At 42.1% G+C, this 27,911-nt stretch overlaps 1 protein-coding gene across 1 annotated transcript in view; it reads right to left on the bottom strand.

Annotated features, from left to right (window-relative positions):
• Positions 1 to 1,345: 1,345 nt before the first annotated feature.
• Positions 1,346 to 27,911, bottom strand: part of kek1 (kekkon 1) — a 102,895-nt gene continuing 76,329 nt past the window's right edge. The window contains exons 2-3 of the mRNA XM_071598598.1: positions 5,860 to 7,402; positions 1,346 to 5,241 (exon numbers count right to left, since the gene is read on the bottom strand). Coding sequence (XP_071454699.1) covers positions 4,715 to 5,241; positions 5,860 to 7,402 — 2,070 coding nt within the window. The 3' untranslated portion in view covers positions 1,346 to 4,714. The remainder of the gene's footprint in view (positions 5,242 to 5,859; positions 7,403 to 27,911) is intronic.

Raw genomic sequence — 27,911 nt, 5'->3', positions numbered from 1 at the left:
ACTATCTATATAATATAAATTCTCATAGTATGACATCAGACGACAAAGCTACTTGATAGAATGCCCAAGAAAGTCATGCCGTGGCGTATAACAACACCTTAGCCCTTAGGAAAAACGAAACGTGATTCCTCGTTATAACTCGAGACCGCGCCTCTTTCGTTTTTTCTTCCACCCATCCATACATGTGGTGATCCTACGGTCCATATCGAGTGAGACAGACATCAATGAAATGAATAATCCCTATTGTTCCTTGTTCCCTTCATTCCTTCAGCTTGCTTTAGGAATCCATTCATTCAACCACCCGTATGAAGGTTACCGTACAATTCCACGCCTTCGCATTCAATCCAACTTTGATTTCATCGATTGGAACGTGAGAATATAGAGTGGCGCCATTTAGCGTTGCTCGCGCATGCACCCGGGCACTATTCATTTCATCGCCGGTAAATCCAATTATTGCCCACATGAAGTGAAATATATGACTCGAATTCATGAGAATAGGTTACGTTGTTGATACCCCGACGGAAATTTTTATTGATGATGAATGTTGACCATTTTTACGTCGTTAACATTCAAAAGACTAAAAATAACTGTTGTCGTAGGTATTTTTCTCCTAATGCTGGACGAATATCGTTAGTTGGCATTCACTTATCTGGAATTTTGATAATTGGTAATATCTAAACTCATCTCAAAAATCAAAACCTGCCCATGTAGTATTAAAAAAACTAAGAAACTTAGTCGGGCTTATTGATTTTAATCAAGTAATTCATATTACACGATCCACGCTAGGGGCACTTACCTTGGATTGATGGAACACCGTTCGGCGGGATAGGCTAACAATGTGATTAGGAAAAATAATTTTTTTCTAGCAATGATGCGAGAATTCTCTTTTAATGCTTAGTCATGACTCATTTATCTCTGGATGGCATGACATTCTTTTAATTTCATTAAATTACCAAACTAGAGTTCCGGTAGAGGTGAGTTTCGAGTCACTTCACTAATGACATCAAACTAGAGACTCTTGAAATATATTTTGCCCCAAATATCCTTGTTTTATCAACAATTAGGTAAGAGACTAGTGAAATGTTTTTTCACTCTCTAGATATCATGATCGTACGAAGAATACGACAGTTTCCAAATCGTGAATTCTATATTATCTTGAAAATTGTAAACAACCTGCTTTTTAAGCATTAATTCTCAGCAAGACTTTTTACAAATTTACTACATAATTAAGAACCATTGAGCATAATTAAGAGAAATATATAATCAACAAGAGTGATATTATGTATTTTATTCAGAGGAGAAGGTAGTTCAATAAAATATACAAAATATTCTTCTGAGAAATTATCATATTCTTTTATTAGTTAAATATCTTCGCCAAAGAGAAAGAAGAACATTAATAACTTTTTGTACAAACACATCACAAAACACAATAAATATGTACTTGGAAAACAGATACTTCGCGGGAAAATCGAAAGGGGAAGAGCCTGAATTGGGTCGACACGTCCAACGAAAATGATGATATTAATGTCTCTGTGTTTTAATCGCCAGGGCGACAACACTGTAAGCCGACGAAGTAAAATGTCATTTACGATTGATGTCATTACATTGCATAGGCCTCATGTCTTTTTAGAAAGAATGAAGGACGTGTATCATGATTATGTGACTATGTATTATGTCTACCTCCATTTGTCAAAGAGACAGTGCGGGGAACATCGGAAGAACCTCATAAAACTTTTAATCCGATTCTCACTTTAGCTGGTATGAAATACGACCTGAAATTCCAGGATAACATGAGAAAACTGGCTCTGAATGCGTCCATATTTTAAGAGAAAACACTGCATTATTCGTTACATTTATATGGATCAAAAGTACTCTTTCTCCTTCCAGTTCATTCATTTTTACTGTGGCAAAGAGCATGCATAGGAAGTATTACGGGGCTTGGTCCAAAATATTTTGCATATAAAAGACTCTCGAGCTTCCGTGTGACGTAATGATTGGTCAGGGAGTGAGATATTTCCGCTCTGCCATGGCCCAATTTAGGTCACCAATGTACTGCATTTCTGGTTGTAGTTTTTCGCATTACATACTATGGTAATAACGTATTCGTTCGGACGAACTTGCTTCAGAATAATGACGACGTAGGGACGAGAGCACTGCAAAAAAATATGAAACATTGCGCCGATGCCAGTTGTCATTTCAATTAATTTTCAATCGGTTTAGGTCAGCTCCCATTGTTAATAAAGAGCAGTTGGCATTTGCAATTTTACTGAAGAATTTTAGTTTACCTTTCCCCGGCATTTATGGTAAATAAGAAGTAAAAGTTGGTTTTAGGCATAGTACTTCAACGAAATCACCCTATTTTAGCAAAAAAGGCATTGTTACGAGTGTTGTCTTAGTCAATTTAACAATAGACGCTGGGAAAACATCAGTCAGTTTGCCAAGTCACTAAAATCTGCCTCCGTCTTCGACATTATTTTCTCAACAAGTCATACTTCAAAAATGTTCTCCAGCTTGTTTAATATCTGCACGCCCTAATTTGATGATCTATCCCCTTGACCGATGGAGTGTCACAAAGAAGATTTACTTCATTTACACACTGACGAAAAAGACATTATTTATAAGTACAAGAGCACTGGGTTTTTAAAAGTATTGGGAAACATCACAGACTGCACACTTAAAAAAAAAGGTTTACCGAAAAAAAACTAGTACCCTATTTGTAAAAATCTGCCCGTCATCTCACGTCACTTGAGTCAAAAGATAACGATAAAGAATCGAAGCGTGTCACAGAAGGTTTATGCGATGACGAATGGAGTTGGCAGTCTGGCTGTATAGTGTAAAGGGATCCAGCGAAGAAAGATTTGGTTGACCGTCTTTTTCAAAATAAAATTTAGAAAATTCGACTATCTCCATCTTATTGTTATAAGACACACGAAAAAGTTTTCTAGAGAGCAATAGTACAGTGCTCGGTATAGGCAACGGAAGTGGTCATAACTCAGAAAGTGTAATGGTTTACACGCACCTCAAAAAATAACAAAACTCCTGGTATATTCGATGTACAAAAATACAAATAATAATGTTATATATAGAGGTAATGATACACACACATCCACATATGTATATAAAACAATATATTATTTATTAAAACGGAACGTATTAGGATTCTTTCCCTTTTCCCGGCGGTGGTATCGCGCGTCGCCAAAGAATCGCGCAGTGACCGCCAGTTTATGGAAGTTTTTTTTTAATGCGAATCACCAGCAGAATGAGATGGACCACAAAAGCACTGGAGAGGAGGAGAGCACATACACAAAGGTCTTCTTGCCTGTCCGTCATCTCACGGCGAGAGTTTGACGTGCCTCGCGCGAAAACGCGAAACCGCAGCACTGTAACATCGACAGTTCGATACCTTCGATAGGAGTCCGTACTCCCTGCCTCTCTGAATTCACATCTCAAACACACAGTCGCCGACTCCAGCGTGACCGTAGCCTTCATGAGAAGCAATCGCGTCACACAACACTGGCCGGGATTAAGTACCCGGGAGAGGGCAGCACCTCATTATTGCCCTGTCCTTCCCAGATCCCTCACTGAGATCCTGTGTTAAAACGCAGATCCGATACGGAGGGAAAAAATGTAATCCGACTCAGAGCACCAATCACAGAATGCAAACGGAACAATCAAGTATTCCGATCAATGGAAGCGTTGTGTTTAACTTCCATCGAATCAGTCAGCTCTCCTTAATATATTTCCTCTTCTTTCGTGTTCTTTCCCTCATTGCCGGAAGTGTGGGAAGGATTCCGCTTCATTATGAATTTAGAGTAATACTGGGATAAACGGGGGAAACAACGCACAACGACACACATCACCATTTAAATATTCACTAATTTAGCCGCCATCGAAAAAATTGATTTAAAATTGTTTAATCATTATGAAGGATTATCGATCAATTTTATTATCATTCCCTTGATTTATTATCGCGAATTATGCCACTCGCAACTCTAAAACATTGGCTCGAACGAAATGTAATAAAATACGCCCGACTCTCTTTAGCTGAATGAGTGGAGCTCTCTCTCTCCGGGGAGGAAACAAAAAAGTCTGCGCCACCAACTCCTGGAATTGAGCGATTATTAAATGGATAACTTGACGGCTTTTATTCTACCTCAGGCCTCTCATTCTTCTTTAATCTAAAACACACATACACGCACAAGCAGTCTTCTTGCAAACGTCGCACCATAGCTTTCCACCATTTTTCCCATTACTTATTTATTTAAGGTTCACTACAACAGCCTTCCACTCTTTAACGCTTCTTATAAAAATACACATTTCACCTTCCTCGTAAAAGATTTCAAGCTTTGGTTTCTCTCACACTTTTTTTTAAGCTGGGCGATATGAACGGCATGTAACCTTCTCGTAGGTTTCAACTTAGCGCCCTCAACCACGAGCAATCCCCACAATTCAAGAGCTCTTCCAATGCGGCAAGCCGGACACCCCAACTCTCCGAACGACTCCCGGCTGCTATGACACGCCAACCAGTTCCGGCCTCTCAATTGTTTCCTTCTCTCATCGTTTTCTTTTTTATATCACCAGGGTACTCGGGTCATCATCGGCGCCGGCCGAAATTTTCTTGTAGACGCGCCCAACTGTCGCAGTGGACAGCTTTTGCATTGTGAATTCAAAGCAGCAGTCTTCTCTCTTTTCTCTTGAAAGCGCAACTGAAAGGTTACACGTCCGTACCGCAGCCTTCTTGGTACCCCTCATCCGGGGAGTCCCTACTCCCGAGCACCCTCTTCAAGGCCGTGACGGGAGGCAAGACTGGTACTCCCCTCTGCCAGACTCTGAGCGTCTTAGCATTCGGAGGCGGGGGCGGGGGTGGCGGTGGAGGGGGTGGCTTGCCCCCCGCGCCCGTCGCTTGCCCGCCTGGAATGGGCAGACCGTAGTCCGGGGGGTATCCGCCATGGTGGTACCTAGGAGGCACGGGAGGGTATTGGTTTCGGGAATCGATCGGATCCGCCGCTTCGACTCCTACGACAGTCGCGGCGTCGTCCTCTTCATCATCTTCCTCGTCTTCTTCCGACCCGACGCTTCCGGCGCCATCCCCGATGATGGGCGTCCTATCAGAAGCGTCGATGCCTTTTTCGAATACGGCGCCCATTCCGCTGTTCCCTGATCCCGGACTCGTAGCCACAGCCCGTCGTATTTGATAACCATCAGCCACCACTCCAGCCAGCGTGGTGGAATCCCAAATACCTGAAAATCATTAAAACGCTCATTGGTATTGGAATGATTTAAATTTTCCAATGCGTTCTTATCTTGTTTTACTAAACGCATTAAGTTTTGCATATGGTCTTTCATTCATTATTTCAAATTAACATCTGTTGAGGGAGCATGTTATTTCTAAATTGATGACATGTTCATTGGAACGCATTCAAAATAAATAGAATGCAGAAAACTTGAACACCAAAGGAGGAGAAACATTAATCCAAAGGAGAAACCCCGAAAATATGCAAGAGTAATTGATGGAAGGAGATAGTCAAGACCCAAGTTTCCAGAATTAAATGCCCTCACAGCTATCAAAATATCATACAAATTTTTCTTCACGGCGCGTGAAATTCACACATTAGGGTAGGAGGTCCAGTTCCTTTCCCTATGCCGAGTATGGTTTCCCAGAAAGATCTGGTACCCGAAAAATCACACCGCCTGAGTGGAGCTGAGGGTGCCCAGAGAGGCTTGCCCAGGAATCGAACCCGGGCTCTCCGGTCAATAATCCAACCCATCATAATAAATATATCCAACTAGCTTTGCGAATGATATTCCAAAAGCTCTCCAATATGTAATAGTGTCATGCCTTCATGGCCTTAATATTACCTCTGCCACCAGTCGGTGGATGGTGTCTTGCAGTCCTCCCGGAGCCGGTAGGTGATGGTAATCCGTTGCTGTTAGATTCCCCAGCGACTCTATCTCCCTCTGGTACCAGATCCGGATTATTGTGAATGCCAGCAGCACCGTTGTTCACAACTGCTCCTCCACCGTGCCTGGCTGAAACATAACATGGCGCACCCATAACACTCCCACTGCCATCATAGTGAGTCGTGGTGTACGGGATCTCAGTCAGTCGTGGAGGCTTCTGCACAGGATTAGCCCTTGGCTCACAACCACCGCTGCGAGAGTCGGGTGATTTCGCAGCATTGGTGCCGGTAACGGCGGAGGATTCAACCATTCTCTGCACTGGAACCCCGCACCCGGCTTCCGCAGCTTTCCCGTTTGCGGTGATACCGACGACAGCTCCGCTCTCAACCCCCGCCGCCCCTACGTTCGTCCCACCCGGAGTTGGAGTTTTGGTAGAGGACAAAGAAGGTTTGCGCAGGCGTACCATAAGCAGGACAATGACTATCATGATGAACAGTATGAGAATAATAAGGGCAGCGCTCAGTCCTGCTATCTGTCCACTGCCCAAGGAAGCCGCCCCGGCTGCTGCTGGCGTAACCCGGAGGCTGAAGTTGGCTTCGGCAGAGCCTGCCTTGTTCTCCGCGATGCAGGTCAATTCTGCCGTCTCCCCCTCACGGGAGTCGGGCAGGTAGAGAGTGCTGCGTCTCTCGTGTTGCCCCATGTCCTCTTCACGGATGATTACCCTGGAAGTCGGTCCCGGGGGTCCTATGACGGTTCCATTTAGTACGGGTCTCCCTCCCCATGCCCAGAAGAGGGCAGGAGGCGGGGCACCGCCAGCCCTGCATGTGAGGCTGATGTTGCCGCCAGCTGGGGCCTCGACGACCCTCCATCTCGGCGGTATCAGCATCTCAGGTCGGCATGCCAGATCGTCCGGCTTAAGGTCAGCAAGCGAGCGTGACACGAGGCGACGAGGCTCCGCACAAATCGGCTCGACGGGTCGCGCCACGTTGGCGGCAGCCATCCAATCCCTGAGGGTCCTAAGGCGACAGTCACAGTGCCATGGGTTGTCGTGAAGTTGTACCCCGGAGAGTCGCCTAAGGGAGTCGACAGTTCGAGGTCGAAGTTCGGCGAGCCTGTTACCGTCCAGACGAAGCGTCTCCAGTAGGTCTAACCCGTCAAAAGCAGCCGGAGCCAACGTCCGGAGCTCGCATCCACTCAGATCCAGCTTTACAAGGCTGGGTACCGTTTTGAACGCGTGTCCGTCTATCTTTTGGATGGGATTCCTGGCTAAAGAGAGCTCTCTCAGCAAAGGAACGCCGCGAAAGGCCTGGGAAGGGACAGCTGTCAACAGATTTCCAGAAAGATCAAGTTCTACAAGATTCTTCAGCCTGTGAAAGGCGAGTTCGTCGATTTGGCCCAAGCGACACTCTCTCAGGAAAGCCTTTTGCAAATTAAGGAGGCCCGCTCGAACGAAGGCTTCACTGGGAAGAATTTGAAGGTTATTTCCGGACATGTCCAGGACCTGCGTGGAAAAGAATGAGAAAACTATATAGTCAACACGTATAGCCATTATTTTAATTATGTATATTTTATTTGATAACATTTTATAATCTTGTGCTCACTCTCCTCTTACTAGCTTAAAAGAATTATCTTTGCCTTGATTACATAGTCAAGCACTGGCATTTAAATGATCTTCTTAATTGCTTCACCAAATAATGAGAGTGGAGAGTTTGGCTCCAACAGTCAAAATGCACTTTCCAAGATTAAGTTTTGAGACTATCCAGTGAGCTAGCGTCTTCATACATTAATTGCACTGGCTATGAGATAAAATCTTATTTTTTTACCAGCATGTAAAATTAATTTAATTATGGCTAACAAATAGGTTGTTGGCGTGTGAGTGAACAGCAATATTTAATAAATACAATTTAACCAACCCTGACACTTAGGAATTGATACGCAATCTCTAATTTCTGCTTGAGTGTGCATTTCCAAAAATTTCTATTAATTAACACATACTGAAACTCACCGTTCAATTTGAAACACGTTAATTACCGTGATAGCACTCCGCGCAAATGAAAATTATTTGAACATGAGTTTCTCTTATGTTTTCCACTGAAAATCTTTTTTCTCGTCCTGATTTTCCAACAACTCGGGGTCGTTGTATTAATTAGTATTCGGTGATAATGTCTCCACGCAGAAAACTTTGGCACCAAACTTTTTTTTCTGCCCAAATAAACCCGCTTTCGCACGCAGGGTATTCTCTCATATATCTGCGGTGGCATTTTATAGGATTCTCGGAATGGCCAAGTTTAGCGTGATTACAAATCTGCTTCCCGAAGCGCGGCCGGGCGACTCCGCCTCCCGAGCCCGAACGGGGGGAAGGGGGGAAAAGGTAGGGAAGAGAGGGGAGGATCAGGCCGGGTCGGTTAACTCCACTCTTACAAAACCCAAAGTGCGCGCATCATCATCATCCTAGGGACAAATTTCCCTTTTCACGACATCCATTCTAGTGGGGAGCGGGAGGGAACGGAACTGGCGGGGGATGGGGATGAGCCCACGTCGGCGGCGCTCCTGGGGTAGGCGGGGTTGTGAGGCGGTGAGGTGTGGCGGGCGGAAAGGGATGATGGGAAGGGGGTTGGAGGGAGGTCTTTTTTATGCCGAGGCTTAAACCCGCGGCGGCGGGGAGCGAGCGTCCGTGATTCCGCATGCATAACGAAGAGTGGATTTGTGTGTGTGTGTTTGTGTCCGCTTCTCTCTCTCTTTCACGGCAGTCGAGCATTCACAATGAGCCGCTGGTCAATCGGTGAGCGGGCGGCGGACGTCGGAACCGCAATGGGGTCGGAAGAGATGTGGAGGATGAGTGCGAGTGGGACGGAAAGGGGTTGCGGTGGTAGTGGGGGTACGGGGGAGTGCAAGGGTCATGGGTCGACGGGTGAAAGGGATGAGAAGACCAGAAAAGGGTGTGGATCGGGATATCGAAGGATTTTCGTCGGGGTGGAGGAAAGGGTGGGTGAGTTAATCGGGAATTCGCCGAAGAGACCGGTGGTGTGAGTGAGCTCGAAAGAGGGCCAACTACATTGGAGATGCCTGGCGGTTTTGCAACACTATTGCTACTGTGTTACCTAATGGTGCCCATGGACGAGGAAACTTGATGGCACGGAAGGCAATAATCCTGTAATTATGAGAAGACATGACAACCTGTCATCTCTATTCCTATCTCGCAGATAGCTGGGAAGTTCAGCTCGCTGCCTCTTCATTGGCCTCCATTTTCATGAGATAATTGTTTTCAGAAAGGAGTTTCTTTGTGTGATTCATTGAATCGATATTCATGATGGGGATCTCTTATAGCTTCTTTCACATATTGCTTGAATAATAAAATGGCGCACCCGAAAACGTAACGTATTTCAGCCCGGGCATACGTCTAGCGCAGGATTGAAAAAATCGGTGGAAATGTAATAAAAAATAACTAGGATTAAAGGAATCATTACCTCGTAACATATAATGCTCCAAAATTTGTCACATAAAAGACTGAATGTAAACTTCATCTTATTAATTTAATTTCGTACTATATGCCCATTTCCTCAATCAAATTGTCGGGCTTGTGTATTATGGTAGAGTAGAAAGAATCACAGTGCTCCATGGAAGTTCCTAGTTAGGAGCGTAGATTCGAATGAAAAATAAATATATGCATACAGACACAAACATATATATGTGTATATATATATATATATATATATATATATATATATATATATACTAGCTGAATACCCGGCTTTGCACGGGTTAGGGAGAAACAATAATATAAATATACTACATAAATAAAAACAACAAATTATGAAGTACAATAATACACTACTTCATACAAATTTAAGAATCTTTTTTATTTAACACCTGTTTATAAACTACATTTTTTGTTTCATATCCAGGAGAAAGAATATATAAATTTTTAGGCGAACCTACTCTGGAGCAAGCAACATAAAGTTGCCCGTGGCTAAAACATGGCGATCTTAGATCAACACCACAAAACTTTAAAGACTGTCCCTGTGATTTATTAATGGTAATTGAAAAAGCTAGCCGGACTGGAAACTGTAATCTTTTAAAGTTGAAGGGAAGATCAGTTGGGATTAGAGGTATCCGTGGAACAAAAATTATTTCACCTTTTCCTTTTCCAGTTAAAATGACTGCATGGATTATATTTTTCATTAATTTTGTCACACACAATCGTGTCCCATTGCAGAGTTTTGGTGGATCTAAATTTCGCAATAAAATGATTGGAGATCCTACTTTAAGTATAAGGCAATGTTGTGGCAATTCAGCTGGATCAAGTGAATTTAGGAATTCCGTTGGATAATTGACGGCTTCGTCAGCATCCACTACGGTATCAACCGATTTATATTCAATCACGTCTCCTGGCAGCATGGCTAGTATCTCCTTGTTAATTTCATTAACATCATCGTTCTTAGGAGCAAGAATGGCTCTTTCTCGCAACCATTCTAAATTTTTATAATTTTGATTAACGTTAGGATAGACTGTTTGTATCATATCGCGGACAGTTTTCACCGATACACATAAATCTGATGACAATTTTATCATACCAGATGCTTCAATAACTAATCTATCTTCTCCAATCTCCAAAAGTTTATTTGCAAAATTTTGAGCATTCCCATCTCTTAAGAGGATTCGCATGTTTTGTTTAAGGCTAATTTCTTGGACATGATTCCATAGAACAGAATGTTTTAAACAGGCATAAATTTCATCGGCTGGAGTCGATTTTGGAATGACAGGCAGAGTTTGACGGAAGTCTCCACACAGGAGTACCAGAGCTCCTCCCATTCAACTGCAGTTTCCTCTAAGATCTTGAAGTGTTGCGTTGAGGGCCTCAAGAGATTTTTTATGAGCCATCGTACACTCATCCCATACTATCAATTTACATTCTATAAGGACTTGTGCCTGGCCGCTTGTTTTATTTATGTGACATGTGGGATTTTCTTGTCGGGAAATATTAAGGGGCAACTTAAGGGCAGAGTGGGCTGTTCTTCCTCCTTCCATTAATGTCGCTGCAATACCTGAAGATGCAACGGCTAGAGCAATTTCTCCATGAACCCTGATTTCAGCGAGAACTAAATTAATTAAAAATGTTTTTCCCGTGCCACCAGCAGCATCAAGAAAAATGATACCTCCTTCTTGTTTATCTACTTGATCCATTATTGTTTCGTACGCGAATTTCTGATCTTCATTAAGAAGTGGCTTTTTATCCGCGATGTATGCTTCTAAGTCTAAGACATTGTAGCTAGTTTCACGGATATAATCTGGATAAAATACACCCTGTTGATCTTGTACAGGTGCAAAAAGACCGAGTTCCACTAAAGTCTTGTTAACCATGGTGATACACTTTTCCTCCAAAATAATCAAAGTGTTATTAAAAATGTCGGAGTTAAACGTAATATCCAATGTAGGATTTTCACTTCGAACTTTAGCCAGTATATCCTCACTCATTGATTCTTTATATTTTTCCCATATTGTTGTTGGGTTATATGGTTATTGTGATGGCAAACAAAATTCGGATTTGTCCTGGAAGAGAAATCAAACTGGCCTCTCGCAATGAGTCATCCCAGTGTTGATCTCCTTCTAGCAACCCTAAATTCTGGCAAGCTTCTCTGACTCTCTCACATATTTCTCCGTTTACCGTTCTTAATTCTGCAAATGAGCGAGGTCCTCTAATGGTATGTAGAAGCATTCTTAAAAAATAACATTCGGCGTTGTTAGGATGGACTGTGTAGACTCGGCCCAATGCGTCACATGAATAAATATTATTCTCAGGATCAAAGTTGCCCATTTTTCTTCTACAAAAGACTTTCCTTGATGTATTCCACGTATAATATCTCGGCATTTCGGAATACAATAGTGTTCTTGCAAAAGTATCCTGCTGGCATAGTTGGAAAAATGCTGTTTCTATGACAGCAAAAAAGTAAACAAATTACATACATACAAACAAACACTCTCCTTTATATATATAGATATATATATATATATATATATATATATATATATATATATATATATAATATATATATATATACTCATTTATATAGAAACAGATATAAGGAAAAGGGATAGGAACACACACAAAGGAGGATAGGAAATATTTTTACATTCGTGATCTGCTGTATTCCGCCTTCCTCACCTCTCCTGTGCTCGTCCTTTGTGTGTGTTCCTATCCCTTTTCCTTATATCTGTTTCTATATAAATGAGTATTTGTTTGCCGTTTGGCGGGATTTCGTTTTTGAATGTGTGTGTGTGTGTATATATATATATATATATATATATATATATATATATAGTATATATATATATATATATATATATATATATATATATATATATATATATATATAAGCACTCACGAGAGTAATAAAACGGCACAAAAGAGCACAAAATAAAATGGATAGCAAGTGAAAGGGCACTGACATTGTAGATTGCTTAAGCTTTCGGCCTACTCTGAGGCCTTCTTCAGGTTAGTCTGACCTGAAGAAGGCCTCGGAGTAGGCCGAAAGGTTAAACAATGTACAAGGTGAGTGTCCTTTTTCGTGTTATCTGTTTTATTTAGTGTTCCTTTGTGCCTTTATATATATATATATATGTTTCTGTATATATGAGTATTTATTCGCCGTTTGGCGGGATTTCGTGTTTGAATGTATATATATATATATATATATATATATATATATATATATATATATATATATATCTTCGAATTTGGATTTAGTTGTTTTAAATGGAAAGAAATTGGAAAATGCACTACAACAACAGTTTATTTTTCATCCCCAGAATATGATAAAAATTTATGTTAACTTAAATTCCATGATAATATTACCCAGGGGACAGCATAATCGATCATTTGGATTATTTTTGGTTGGAGGAAATCCTCGCAGACGTGAATGTATTTTCCGCGTTTCTACATATCAGCAAGAACACAAAGGCATCGTACCCTCAACGGAGAAGTCCTTTAATGCGAATCCATGAGAGCTCTAGAAGATTAATCTTTTGTGCTTGTACCCACCCATCCTGTTCCAGTCGTCCCGCTGGTGGAATGGCGCTCACGGCTTTATTTCTCGGTTTTCGGGGGAGCAGGGAACGGTCTGCGGGGTGGGTGGTGGGGAGGAAGGGTTGAGGAGGAGGAGGCGGGAGAAATTGGGGGGGGGAAGGGGGGTTCGGGCAACCAAATGAAAACGGCGGTTTTATCCGCCCCTCTACCCCCCTCCTCCTCCCTCCCTCCTCCTCCTCAGCCCTCCTCCAATTCGAGCGATCATTGCCTTCCTTTAACCTCCCAACTCTACCCCAGCAAATCCCCTCGCCCCCACCACACACTCCCGCCTAAATTTAGAATATTCGTGAGGAGATGGGCCCAGCCGGCGATTTTCTGCGTTGTTTTCCGGAACTCGGAAATTAACCTCTCCCTCCCCCACTGCCTATCTTTTCTGTCCCACCCCGCCCGAAGCAGCCGGGAGATTGGGAATGGGGGGTGGGGAGTGTAGGAGGGGAAGGGAGGCACGAGAAGAGTGCCGCGCCGGAGGGGGATGAATTAGGCCAGGGTTATTCGGGAAGAGAAAGGGTGTGCGCCGAGTGGGCGGAGGGGGCGTCGAATTGGGTTGGAGGCGAGGAGGACACACAGGGGGTCGCGGTCCGGAATAAACAAGAGAAGGAGGTAGAAATGGGCGGGGAGGGTGAAAGGGGTGGTGAGGAGAAAGTTAAGGAGGGGTGGGGCAGTGTTGGCGGTTGAATGGTACCGGGAGGGTGCGGTCTCGGTAGACCCTGGGGTAACCATTGGCAACCCGTTTCGATTTTGATTTGGCCAATTTCATGTTCTCCTCCTCCCCCGTAAATCCCCACGTTACCCTCTCTGCCAATCGCACCACCCCTTTCCACCCTTCCGAAAAACCCCTTCCCTGCCCCATCAAATCCTCTCCAACTTTCCCTCAGGAGCCCACCCACTCTGCCAGTCCCTAAACGGAGCAATTCATTCAGATTTGCCAAGTGACGCGGACAGTGTAGGCTTCGTTAAGTGACTACATCGTTTCCAGCGGGAGAAATGAATAACCTCGTAACCGACATAATTCGTTCTTCATCGTGTAATGAAAAGACAGCAAACATAAAGAAAAGAGTTGAATGGTTCTATCTAACCATCTGCTTCCATTTCTCATTTGCTGAACTACTAATGGGGCTATCGTAGAATTTGGCAGCGATATCTGCACCGAAAATGTTCGAAGGTATTTGGTTTTCATGTTCATTTTTAATTGAACCAGCAGTTCTGCCAGCAAACGAAGATAAACATGATAGATCATAGCTTTGATCTAAAGCACCATTAATCATATTTATATCAAATAGCATTTCAGAAGTACGAGGACACACCGTAACTGATCGAGATTATTTGAACTTGGGTCGGTTAGAGCAGTTTCTCAGACCCAATGAAATATTATCCTGCCTCAATATTCGTGGAGTTGAAATTGGTACGAAGAAGCACGAGATGGTGATTTAATTAAGTACGATTAAATAATATTCAAATAATACAATTAAGCAGTCAGTTTTGCTGCAGTTAAATTAGTGTTAAGGAAAAATGAAAATATGTTTCCCGTATTTCAATAATACCGAAATTATAGATGACATTTTTCATTCATATCATGTCGATTACCGATGATTTAGCAGTATGATCAACTTTCAATCTTTTAATATAATCCCATATTACACCAATGAACCTATCAATATGCATGTTTTTAATCCCACAGTTCAATTTAATTCTTCATACCAACTTCATAACTACTAGGTATTTCAATTAACAAATACGCCCAGCTTAAATGGGGAAATCGTTTGCATATGAAATTAATTCTAATTAAACCCTTTGAATGTAAATATCCATTAATTTATTTAAATAATAAATGTACTGTTTCAAACTTAGCACTTCGGGGTTAGTACTTAATGCTGTATATGCATGTGAATTAATTACGATATAAATTTAGAGAAAAGGTTTTTATGCGTACATTGAATAATTTCATAGATATCTGATTCCATATATTGCTGAGAGGGTTAATTTTAATCACTATATTTCACCTTAAAATGCTTGTAGTTTTGTAATTAAGAATTTTGTAAATTTCGTTGAAGATTGAGACTAGCAAAAATCAATACGTTACCACTCTGAAACTTCGTCTACTCCGTTAGGAATCTCACGCTGAAAATCGACTTAATTTATTAAATACATATACAATAATACCCGAGTCTCAGATGGCATAGGATGGAATCCAGATTCCATTGCGCACATTAGTCGGAAATCAATTTATATTACTTTACCTGAGGTAAACAGTGTTTAAAAGGTTTAGACCGCAGTAATTTGATTTATCTTTAATCAACTCAAAAAAGAGCAGAGTTACAGAAGAAAATTCAGCCCTCAGATATGCTCATCAGGAAATAAACAATTTCTATTCCGGATGCCTTAATTTGTATATAACATGTTGATACAAATCAAGCGGTTTTTACACCCAACTAAATGTTACTGGGTTAAGTTTACACGTGACCCATTAGTTTCTCGTATTTCAAACAATAAGAGTATGAATTCCTCCTATTTGTCTAAAATCATTTTCACTCTGGTGTTGACAAGGTGTAATTAAGTTCAATCCAGTAAGTTCAGTAACGTAAAAGGTACACACGAAATGGTTAAAAAAAAGTTTTGATAACAGGCTGTGAGACCCTAGTTAGGATTTAGATTACTCGAATAAAGTTGACCCCGGACAAAATGCTTCGCTGGATGATAAAATATATAATATTGTTCAAATGTATCGGAGCGCATAAATGCGGCACTGTTTTCGTTGATTTATTATACAAATGTCAATATTTTAACATCATTGGCAAAATGTTAAATATTATTCAGAAGTGGTTAAACGAATGTTAGCCTTGCCAACGAAAGGAATAATACACGTGAATTAGAGTTTTATTTAAATATTAATTTCAATAAAAAATATTTGGACTGGAAGCAAGTGCCGATTTTCCCTGAAGGAAAACATAAAAATCAAAACAAATAAAATATTGCCAATATTTAGTTAAAAATGGTAAAATTACTTCCCTTGGGGCTTGTCGCTTACTTGCCATTACTATTTTTGACGAATTATACAGCAATTGGTTACACGCCTCATATTTTCATCACGTTAAATATTCTCTACTTGGATTTTAGTCAGACAAACTAATGGTGAAGTATCGTCATTATCTCCTCGATATTTTCTATCATCAAATGTAACATCGTAGTATTTTAGAATAAACCGTTATCTGCTAAATTAATTCGAGGGTATGTAAAATTATCATTAAGTGGGTCGGGTTACTTTCCCTATTGTCCCTACGGTTTCTCAGAAATACAGGTATATATTCAACAGAAAAACCAGAAGCGTGGGCAAAGCTGGTATGCTCCGAGGCATCGCCCATGATTGTACCCAGAATCCTCCAATACGCTTCCAAACTTCCGGGCCAAAGGCTATTGGAAAATTATATTTAAATTTTTGTCTTTAGATTAAAAATTATGAAAGAAAATTTCATTGCCCATGGAGTAGAATGAAACCGAAGGCCAGAGTTATATTCAAGGGAAAGTTGCGCTCGTTGACGTTCTCCTTAATTCCTTTGTCTCTCCCGTTAATCGTCAACACGTACTCGGATCTCCGTCAAAAAGTTTTCTCATCCACCATGTAGCCGCAATGCAAGCTCTCGGTCCGCGGTTCCCTTCGCTCTTGTTCCCGGCACACTCCACGTAGTTAGCACGTATCGTCGCCGTGAAGGAAACAAGGACGGAGCGGAATGCATGCAGATCAAGGAGGAGTCGGGATCGACAAGCCAGCGCCGACGCGGTGAAAATGTTTTATTTAATCAAGTCCTAACTTTCACCGCCCAACTATCTTGGCCCATAAACAACGACACGTCACTTCGCCATCTTGCCAGAAGGGTAGGGGTTGTTCATTATTCTCCCGGAATTAATGCTGTTTAAAGTTCGCTTTAATTTCTGCAAGTTGTTCTCGCGGGAGGGAAGTAGAACGTCCCGCGGATCGTCTTTTCGCAACCAGTGCCTACGAACTCCTTCGCTCTTCCCTTTTCATGTCTTTCCTCTCCTGTCGCAAAACCTAAAATCAAACATTTTCAACAATCCTAGAGTGATTTTTTTTTAAGCTCTAAAAATGTTCATTACAGAAGCATGTATGTTCACATTGCTAGCCGACTTTTTCTCTTTCAGATCTTTTCCTTCCTTTATCCCGCAATTATTTTTCGGCCCAGTTCGAGCGTGGCTGCAATCCCAAATTCTTCGTTCATAAACCTTAACGTCTCGTGTCACCGATGCAGTAAATAAACCGCCCACCCAATCAGTGGCGAGCGAACCCAATGGCGAATGTGCCGAGTGATTTATTCCTAGGTAGAAAAGCCCTTCAAATCCAATAACATTCATCAACGGACGTTGATCCATCCCGACGACAGTAAAATCCGAATGCGTCAATTACTCAATGCTTGTTTTGGTTTTTGTACTCCAAAAAATTCGGAGTTTGCCTTTCTGGAAAGGGACGAGTCGACAATTGTATTAATTGATGCCAAAAGGAAAAGAAAAATTACATATATAGCCAAATTATAATTCCATTCGGGTTTAGAAATATCTGGTAAGGAGTCAAGTCCCCGCATCAACGAGGAAAATAAACACAAACAGATATATGTGTGTATATATATATATATATATATATATATATATATATATATATATATATATATATATATACATATATATATAAATTTAAAAATTCTTTGAGATAATGGTATGTATAAACATACGGCACTAATATTTCAATTTTTTTCATGGTATTATATAACATTATTGTTACTGAGAATTGATTCGTTCGGTGGATGTACGTACCAGTCACGGAAAGGAGCACAAATGACTTTTGGATCATAAAATTAGAGCTCTCTTTTATACATAAAATGAGTTTTTTTACGTAAAAAGACAAAAAATAAAAACCGTGTACTCATGCATCGCTTCTTTAGTTGCTTAACATTAGTTCAACGCGCTATGTAACGTTCACAAAATATCGGTGTCATTAAACAATTAGGACAACTCAGGGAATATGCAGATTTCGTTCCAAGAAAATTTGTCCTCATGCGTTATTGAAATTCAGATACTTTCATTTACTGATTAATATGGTAAGTAATTAATTACCTTATTAGTATCATAATCAGAATTTGATTAAACGGACTTTAATTTGACAATTAACAAAAACATAAACAAGCAAATGGAAAATAAAAATAGAGGTCATTACTTGCTGAATGAAAAAATTCCAACAGTTAATTAATGCTATGAAGAAGTCTAGTCAGAGAAACTTAAAACTTCAAAGGAAAAGTGAACTGCTCTACTGCGACTCTTCTCGTAGCCATCATTTGGTGGCCATCTTCAAAAATATCTACAGATATGGTTCCGATGGGAGAAGAGCTGTAACAGGTCATTTTTCAATTTTCAAGGGAAATGAAACTTTCCAGGGAAGAGAATATTCTCTCTTTCCAAATTATGAAATAAATCGATATCATTCGTCCAATATAAATAAAGGAAATTTCGTTATGAAAAAATATTCTTGGAAAATGAAAGGGAGAACGAAAATGAATCCATCTTTGTGAAAATAAGAAAGAGGCAATTAAAATATATGCTAAACATTTTTGTTTAACAAATAAATACGTCGGCCATAGTAAAAACGAAAATGATAGTCTGTCGATTCATTTATAATTTCATGTTAAAGTATTCACCAATGGCCATTTTATGAATCCATTGATCGCTAACCGTATCGCTTCGCAAAATAATACGGCGAATACAATTCGGAGGGAAAGATAACAAATGATACAGGTAGGCACTGAAGAAATAAGAGGAAAAAGGGTGAACGTATAACAGGAACATGTATAGCAAAATTACACATTTAATATTCGGTTTCGTATCCTTATCTCGGAAGGAAATACGGCTGCGAGAGAAATACAATAATTAAACGACATTTGAAGGAGCTCTCTTTGTCCATTCCAAATGCACTCAATTCTGCACCATCAGAATCATATTTGCCAGGAAGTTTTTTAAATCTTATATAATCGCTGATATTGCAGGTAATTTGCTCAAGGAAGTACGCAAGTATCTTTTTCCTATAATTTGAAAATAAACTTATCTCATAATCCGTAAGTGAAACCCATTTTTTATCACAGGGAGAAAGCGCATTAATCGGTAGGCAAAACCAATTTTTGTAACTGACAATTCCTATACAGTAAAAAATGAATATTTCTTACGGTAACGAATGCCAGGAAACATATCGGCTCTTCAAATGAGTTAAATAGATAATTCGAACTCAGTTTATAAAAATGAAGATATTTAGTTTTATGTTTAGGAGAATAGTTAAGTATGTTTTGGTATTTAACTTCACTTGCAGTTCATTACGCACGGAGGTTTTGACGAGCATTGGACGCTAAAATGTCTATCCATGCCCGTGACCTTTCTCCTTCCTTGCAGGTCCCTCGTCCCCATCCAATCCGCAGACCCTTACCGTTCACTCCGCCTCCCATCCTTTTACTTTTATCCCTGCCCCCGGGTCCCTCTTATCCAACCCTCATAGTGTCCCCTGTACCTGTGGGGACCACCCATTTCCTTTGCCTTTCCACTGTCATCATTAGCAACCTGGTTGGGTGTGTGCCGGCAGCCTCCCGTACGGAGCAGGTGTTTTTGGAATCATCTCCTGGGCTCCATTCCGCAAACAATGGCCCTTAGTGTGTGGCATGGCTATGGCATAGAGCGTTTCCTGCCGTCTCTTCCCGGGGAATGCTATCTCCTCGGTCTCCCCTCTAGTCTCCACCCCCCCTATATCCTACCACCTCCATCCTGCCCCCCTTACCGTCCGACAACCCCTTCCCCTCCATACCCTTGGCCCTGCCTGCTGCCTTCCTTCCTTCCTCCCGCGACCCCCCATTTCATACTCTTGGCTCTTGGTTATCCCCTCACGCACCCATATCTCCTCCTCCGCCCCACACACTCACCCTCCCTTCATTTCCCGCCCCCGCAAACCCTCCGCTCTCCGCCCCACGATGCGCGCATATTTCGTGCTCCTCCCACCTACCCAACCCCCACCGCTTGCGGCGCCACTGCGGGCCATTCCAAGCCGTTAGAAACCCGCTCGCGTCCTTCTCATCAACATCTCCAGCCTAAAGTCTCCGTTATCCCGGGCGTACCTTCCCTCCCTCCGCCCTTCACTCTCATTCCTTTTCCGCCTCTCACTTTCTCTCTCCTTCTTCCTCTCTCCCTCCACATTATGCCTCCCTCTTTCTTCACTTTCTTCCTGTCCCCCTAACTATACCCCTCCATTCACCCTCTTTCCCTGCTTCCATCTTCCATTCTCCGTATAGTAACGGTTTCCGCGAAAGAAATCGCCGGAATGCTGAAGGAATATTTTTGCCCCGTCTCGCCGTGTTCGGCCGATTATTGCCTCACTCCCCCGCACCCCCGTTTCCATGGGTCGGAGCGCACTACCCATCCTCGTCCTCCCCAGTGCTGCCGATGAGGCGGGCCTCAGCCCGATCCTACGCCGCTCTACATGGCACAAACAAAAACGCAGGGCCCTCTCGTCCCCCCCTTCCCCCGATGGGTCGATACGAAAACAAGCGTGTAAGGGTTTTACTCCATTTTTAAGGGAAGTAGCTGTGCAAATAAAAAAAAAGAGTCGATACGCGAGATCTTTGGCGGGAAAAATACCAAAACAAAATGTGGCCGTTCGAATCAATAAATGGTAATGGCGAGCGTGAAATGGGGTGATATCGCCGTTTTTAGATGAACGATAGCCAAATTGGCTCCTGTATTCCGGAAACTGTCTTTAACGCTTTTTTATCATGGTATACTATATCGTAAGATTTAGACAGGGTTCTACTGAATAGAATGAAGTTAGCAACGTCAAGGGAAAAGGAAGCTATGATTAAATCGTTTTTCTACCGCAACCTTCACATTGGAATCCCAGTACAAGAGTTGAACTTAAAGGTAGATATCATTGCATGGATATTAGAATTATATGTGTGATATTAGGTCAAAGGTATTGGTGTAGGTCGAGTTTTCATGAGTCAGATTACCCTCCCACACTCATATCCGATGTTTTCTTCAGTCTCATTGGTGTTCGCAATGCCTTTTCAATACCATTTTTCTATACATTTTTACTTTGGGGTTCTTCATTTTATTGTAGGTCATTCATTTTACTACTCCATTTCCATGTTTTGCTAAATATAATCCCGAAAATCATTGTACGGAACAATTTGTATTAGTTCTCTATATTAGAACACGATTCGAAGTTTAATACAATTCGCGAATAACTTGGGAGTCCTTGAGCCAGCTTTCGTTCCCTAATCCACAGCAATAAAAATTGTTCATTATTATTATTAATCCATTTTCATTCAATGAATTTTTTTAGGGTAAAGTCAATGCATTAGGTTCGAGATATCATTGGACATAGTCTACCTATGGCATCCTTCAATGAGGTAATGAAGAAAAAATATTACTTTTAGTCCGACTTCATCAATAACCACATCTATACAAAATTACTGAATAAACTATTATCAAAGGCAGTGTGGAGAGATTAATGAGATAAACACGAATTATTTATCCATGTTTCCTCTTAATTGAGATAAGAGTTTTCCAACCGGGATTACAAGACTATAGCTTTCTGAATTTCTTGTTGTTTTCAGGTATTTCATTCTAATTAGAAACAAATTTGTTGCTATCTACGGGGTGGTGACCTAACAGCCCCCGCCACACGCCCTTGCGACGGCTTGCGGGATATTATGTAGATGTAGATATTTTACAATTGGAACATCATTTATAATTACTTAGTTATATTTTAGAGCCTTAAAACAAATTTCTTTCAATCATTCACCATGAAAGTGACCCTGACTGACGCCAATGAATGTGAATAATATCAACGAGAACGAGACTTCCGTCCATCACCGTGACATGAACCTTGACACGTAATAGCTGGAGTAATTCGATTCCCCCGTGAGAAGAATCTCATGGAAAGAAAGGCGGAAGTGGAAATTTTGAACAGCGCGCACAGCCCATTGTATCGGAAATGTTCATAGCCGAACGAGTTCACGCTCGCGCGAGAAGGGCTCTCGCTTCCCCGAATGAATGTAACAGCCAACCGGAGCCTTTCTCTTCCTTCCTCATTTGAAAGGAGCGTGTTTGTGCGAATTGCATCGAATTACCGCGGCTCTCCAGCCATTTCACCATCCAGCCTTGTGTGTCCTTGCGTGGCCTCTGCCTGAATTTTCCCAACAATTTCCCTGAGACAGCGTGAGCTTTCGTAACAGTGCCTTCGCCGTGACCACGGACTTATCGGCGCTTCCATCTTCCTTCACTTCCCCTCGACTACCCCATTGCGCTGGACCGCCACTGGTCGACATTCATTATTAGTGCGCTTGAATACAAAATGGGTACATTCTTTCGTCGGACGCAAGTCAAAACTATACCGTGGTGACTATACCTAAACCAGGTAAATTAATGATTGACGGACGTCCTAGACGAAAGATTTATTCGCATTCGGAACGCTAATGGAGAAACATAAGACTGGCCACAAACTTCAAACTTTTTGTCAAAATGCTTCCCGCAGACGACTTACTGTCAACCATCTTTACGGGGCAGGTCAGGGTCACAAATGTACTCTTCGGGGTCAAGTGGAGCCAGCGGGTCGAAGGTATTCTACTTGGCTGGGAACCCGTAAAAAAAAAGAGTGGATGCTTCGTTCTTCTAGCCGGGCGTACAACTTGCCAGCTTCATCACTTGGGCGCAGTCAAAAAGTTTCCTGCGTGACCCCTCCTCTCCAGCCATCCTTTCTCTCTCCCTTTTTATCCAACCACACACAATCTACGCATCTCACGACTGCACGCGTCCCCCCCCCCCCCCGACCTTCCGATCGAGTTTCCCAACCGGTAATCCAATTTTTTCCGTCTTTTATTTATTTCCTCGCCCGGGGCAGATTTTTATGCACGAAACATCCCGCGCATCGCTCACTCCGGAATTACCTCCACTTCGCCGTGCGTAAGTTCTCGCGTGAATGATTGCACGACGGACGGGAGGAGAGAGAGGGCCGCGGGGTCAGGGGCGGGAGGGAGCGGCCAAAAAATCGGGCATACGGCCACCGCGGCCGAGAAGTGCGATGTGCGACGCATCCCGCCGGCAAAGAGGCGGCACAATGCGCCGGCCATTAAGGCGTCGCTCGGAATACGGAACAGGAAAATGCCCTTAATCTGCCACCCCCCTCCACTTGCTCTTCCTTCTCCACTCCCACTACCCATATCCCTGCACACCGCCTCACGTGAATCGCACGCATAAACCCGGGGATACATCTTTTAATCTTCAACTTAACTCCGGAAGTGGGCCGTATGACCTGTTCCAGGAGCCATCCTTTTTGTGAGCCTTCCGTCGTAGTCCGTTTCAACTTTTAGACGCGCTAGTTTATGATCTTAGCGATGAGGTTTTCCTCTATTTCCTTTGCTGCTAGGATTCCATTTTGGTGATTTAGTATTTTTCTTCCTGTTTTTTTCCCCGTCTCTCACCTTAAGGGGTTTTGAGCTAAACATACAGCCGTGACCTCCTGACTTCATTTCGTTTCTCCACCGCCCACCCCATTCTTCAAACCCGAGAAGCAGCAATGGGGGGAATTTCATTCCGCCGGCTGTAACATTCGATATCCCCAATTCGTACGGAGCGCATTCGTGAACTTTACCCGGAGAGGAAATTGAGATTTCCCTGCAGGAAGCATGAAAGAATGCAATCAGCCTTGAATATGTTCCATATATTTTGAAACGATTAATCCGAATTAAATTCAGACTCACTAAATTCGGCTTTTGATTATATTTTTTGGGAATTTTTTAGTAAAAATTATCTCTTCAAAAACGAAATAGCATTTGAATAGTTAGCAATCACATGGCTAAATTCTCTCTCCAATAATTCTGATGAATGATTCTCAGCATTAAATAGAAATTAAACCCAAGGAATCATTTTTTTGGATGAAATTTTCACACTTAATCGAAATCCCCACGTAGTACCTCAGTAAATGCTTAATTTTTTCAAAACGATTTCTCTTGTAAATGGGCTCAAAAATTTTGAGGCATGAGCTTTTTCTTCCTTCAATGCTATTAGCAATGCGGTGTTCCTAGCGTTTTATTTAAGTTACATAACAAGTTTTTTTTTGTTTTTCATTATATGCCTTGGAAACAAAAATTTCTTTTATTGAGTATTATTTCAGGAGGAACTGTAATCTCGATGATGTACCGTAAAGTTCTCGTGTTTTCCTTCTCCCCTTCTCACGGCGTTTGAGTCACGACTCTCTGGCGTTATTAGGAAATAAATTTAGGTTCTTCGCGGCCGGTCACGATCAATCTGTGCAGAATGAAAATAACTGATAGCACTCGGGTGAATGTTTCCATCATCATTGTTAAATTAGCCCGTAGTTTCGAAGGAATTGCTAAGCGACTTTGTGGCTTTCAACATAAAGCCGCGTTGACGAAATTATGTGGAATGAAAGTGCAAATCTATCTAAAACATTCGATTTTGTTCTTGATTAGTGTAGTCTATTTGAATTCTATGTATTAAAAGTGACAATATTCTGAAGGGCATACGAGAAATCAATAAATGATACCAGAACGACCGTATAATATGAGCCATGTCAAATAGAGCGAAGAATGAAAGCTATCATCCTTATTTCATAAGTGCAATTGGTGTTCCGAGTGAGTACACCGCGAAACTGCACAGTCAAAATAAATGCTTTCAACTCCTCTTGGAATTATTTGGTTTTGAAATGAATCTCTCAGAGCGAGTAGAATAAACTATTGGGAGTATTAGTCTCGGACGTAAATTTAAGGAAATATTTTAAGCTAGCATACTTTTTATTGCGACGCAAAATCACCGGGGGATCATTTGGGGATGCTGCATCGCAACGATTTCATGGTCGTTTAAATAAAATTACGTGATGATATTAACGTTTTTTTTCACCAAGTTTTCGAAAACTAGTAATAATGTATAACAGCATATTTCTGTATTCATATTAAAAAGAATTAATGTTTACTGAATCGACAAAAAAACCGTTCCCATTAGGAAGCAAATTTGAGCATGAAAAAGAATCCATTTTTGAAAACACCTGGTCAATCAAAACACATTCTTTTGTCATGCGATAAACTCATTTCAGATATCAGGTTTGCAATTCAACTCATTACCTACAGCCAACTGGATGTTTCTGCAGCATGAAGCGTTTGTCTCCCGCTTCACACGAGCCACGTTTTATCAAACTCAGGCACGCTCCTCCCTCGATCGTAAATTTCTTATATTGCATCGTGCATCTCGTTGCTAATGCCACCGTCGAAATCCCCAGTTTAAAAAAGTAAGAGAGCGAGAGAGAAAGAGAGAAAAGGAGAAGCTCATTGAACGATATAACGTCAGGGAGATATATCCCGGGGCGAAGTTAGGGCGATCCCACCGCCGTGCCCTACCACTTTAAGGCGAACGCCGCTGCCTTCCTCGGTCCCGGGAGACTGGAAGGTGGGACGTGGGCGGGCAGGAGAGAGAAGAGAGTCTGGACGGATACGTAAAAAGAGGCGGCACTCCGGCGCTATCTCCGCCGCCGCCCGTGGGAATCAGGCGGCGGCAACGTCCCTAACGACGCCTATCCATTAAGGGTCGCGAAATGCACCGTCAACGCGACGGCGCACTATGCCCGACACCGTCCGGATGCAGACTTTTCCCCCTCAACTCACCGCCCCACCTAACCCTCTCGAGTGCCTTATTAATGGCATCCATTTCCCCCCAATGCCTCTCCACAGAAACGGACCCTGCCTTTCTCCCAATTTTTCATGAAGCGAAAATTCATCCATTTTTTCGAGTTCACTCATATAAAGGGCATCATTGGTGGCCCAGGATGAAGTGGTCCCATTTGCACCGTTTCCGCACTGGTGGTCCCTAAACTCCGTTCCCAGGAGATGTACTTTTATTCTCTCTCTGTGGGAATTGTCGGTTAATCTGTAAAATATCAACTCTATAAAGTAAAATTTCCTCAACGATATTTTTTGGCTCGTAATCAATTCAAATCCTGAAGTTGGAAAGAGCAAGATAATTAGAACAAATTGGCTCCTCTATATGTTTTCTTTTGCCCATGTACACGTTCAGCTGACGCTCTTTCTATATTTGAGGTAAAATGATGTTGATATAAATGCAATTTATTTTAAAGACACCTTTGAAACAGAGGTGGGTCACTAGATACGTGTATAGGCAATAAATTTCCCTCCAAAAACTGTTTTAAATTGTCAGACTGGCATTCGTATTTAAAGTGCGAGTAAATCGGCTTTCATTATTTTATGTTCGGTGGTTATATCGCTCAGTACTACAAATTTAATATTATGAAGCTGTGATATACTAAAAAATAGATTAATTGTTCGTGATTTCAACCTGTGTTAATTTTAATTAAAAACCATTGACCCACAAAGTATTGACGACACTTTTTATTTTGTAATAAATATTCTTAAACATAACAGCAATTTAGCATTAAAATGCGTAATGGAAATACAAAAATAGGTGTTTTTAATAGAAAATACATGTATATTGTATGGTATTCATTCGAGTTTAGTAAAACCATGAATCATGATCACTGAGTTCTCGAATGTTTCCACCTACTACCAAGTCTCAAATTTTTTCAATAGTCAAATTTTTCGGCAATTATAACAATCGTTAATATTTGCAAATAAGGGAAAATGTTTATTTTCTTCAACGTATTTTTCTTTACTTCAATCCTATAAGAGGATTTCATTTATGTGTATTTTAATAAACACACCCCCAAAGTTTTCGAGCAAAAACTATACCTACAGAACAAGAATCTTCGGTAATGCGTTTGTAGTACTCGTAGTGAATGGCCAACTGCGGCTCTTTCAGCAACCAGCAGGGAAGGAAAGACGAGAAGAGTTACTGGGACATGCAACGAAAGCCGTCTTTTGATTAGTATCTCTACACCCTCCCTCCCCACAAAGAAACCCCCACCCCTTCATTTCCCCCGAGAAAACCCTCCTTCATCAGCTTAGAATGCCATCAACAGATTCCGCACGTAACGAATTCCCGTTTTCCCACCAGAACGTATAGTAAAGTCCTCCTCCGACCCCCCCTCCCGCCCCTCACCCCATTCTTCCCTCGTCCACCTCGCATTTTTATTCCCGGCTTGAGAATTACGCCTGCACGTAAACCTTGTCTCATTTCTCTCTCCCTCTCCCGGACCCCCAGGTCTTAATCCAACCAACCCGTGGGTAAGGAGGGAGGGAGGTGGTGGGAGGAAAAAAGTAGGAAACAAGAGACGAGACGCAAAGGAGGGCACGAGGCTCGCACACCAGAATCGTTCATCGCAAATGAAAAGATGTCTCGAGTCACGTGATGCTTATTGTTCTATTCCTCCACATTCGCTCTCGCACCCTCCCCCACTCTCCCCCTTTCTCCTGCCCTTTTCTCTCGCGTCGCCCCCTCCCCAACCTTAACCCACACACATACATACACATAATTCCCTCTCCTTTTTTTTTCTTTCTTTCTTTCTTTCCCTCCGCGATGAAGAATGCCTTTTGAGCGTCGGACACAAAACCTAATTCCGTTTCCGGGGCCCCTACGATACGCGGGACGGTGTTCTCCTCTTCCTAAGCCCCGGAATCCGAAGCGACAGATGTCAGGCGTCGCCTCCGTAGGCTGGATGTCTGTGTGTGTGTGCGTCCGCAACCGAGTGCGCGCATGTGTGCGTGTGTGTGTGTGTGTTCGTGCGTGTGTGTGTGTGAGGAACAGAGTGGATTGCCCCCTGGTCGGGTGCGAGAGGAACGTCGTGAGGGAGTAGAAGGGTTTTAGGCTTGCGAAGGGGCGGGAAGAATGGGGGAGAAGGGATATTAATGGACAGGTTGTGTGTGGTTGCGTGTGTGCGCGTGTGTTTTGTTAGGAGGACAGCGGT

This window comes from Hetaerina americana, unplaced genomic scaffold (genome assembly GCF_022747635.1).
Source record: "Hetaerina americana unplaced genomic scaffold, ioHetAmer1.1.p SCAF_10, whole genome shotgun sequence".
Classification (NCBI taxonomy): Eukaryota; Metazoa; Arthropoda; class Insecta; order Odonata; family Calopterygidae; genus Hetaerina; species Hetaerina americana.
Note: the sequence above shows the minus strand (reverse complement) of the source record. Positions and strands in the feature narration are given on the sequence as shown.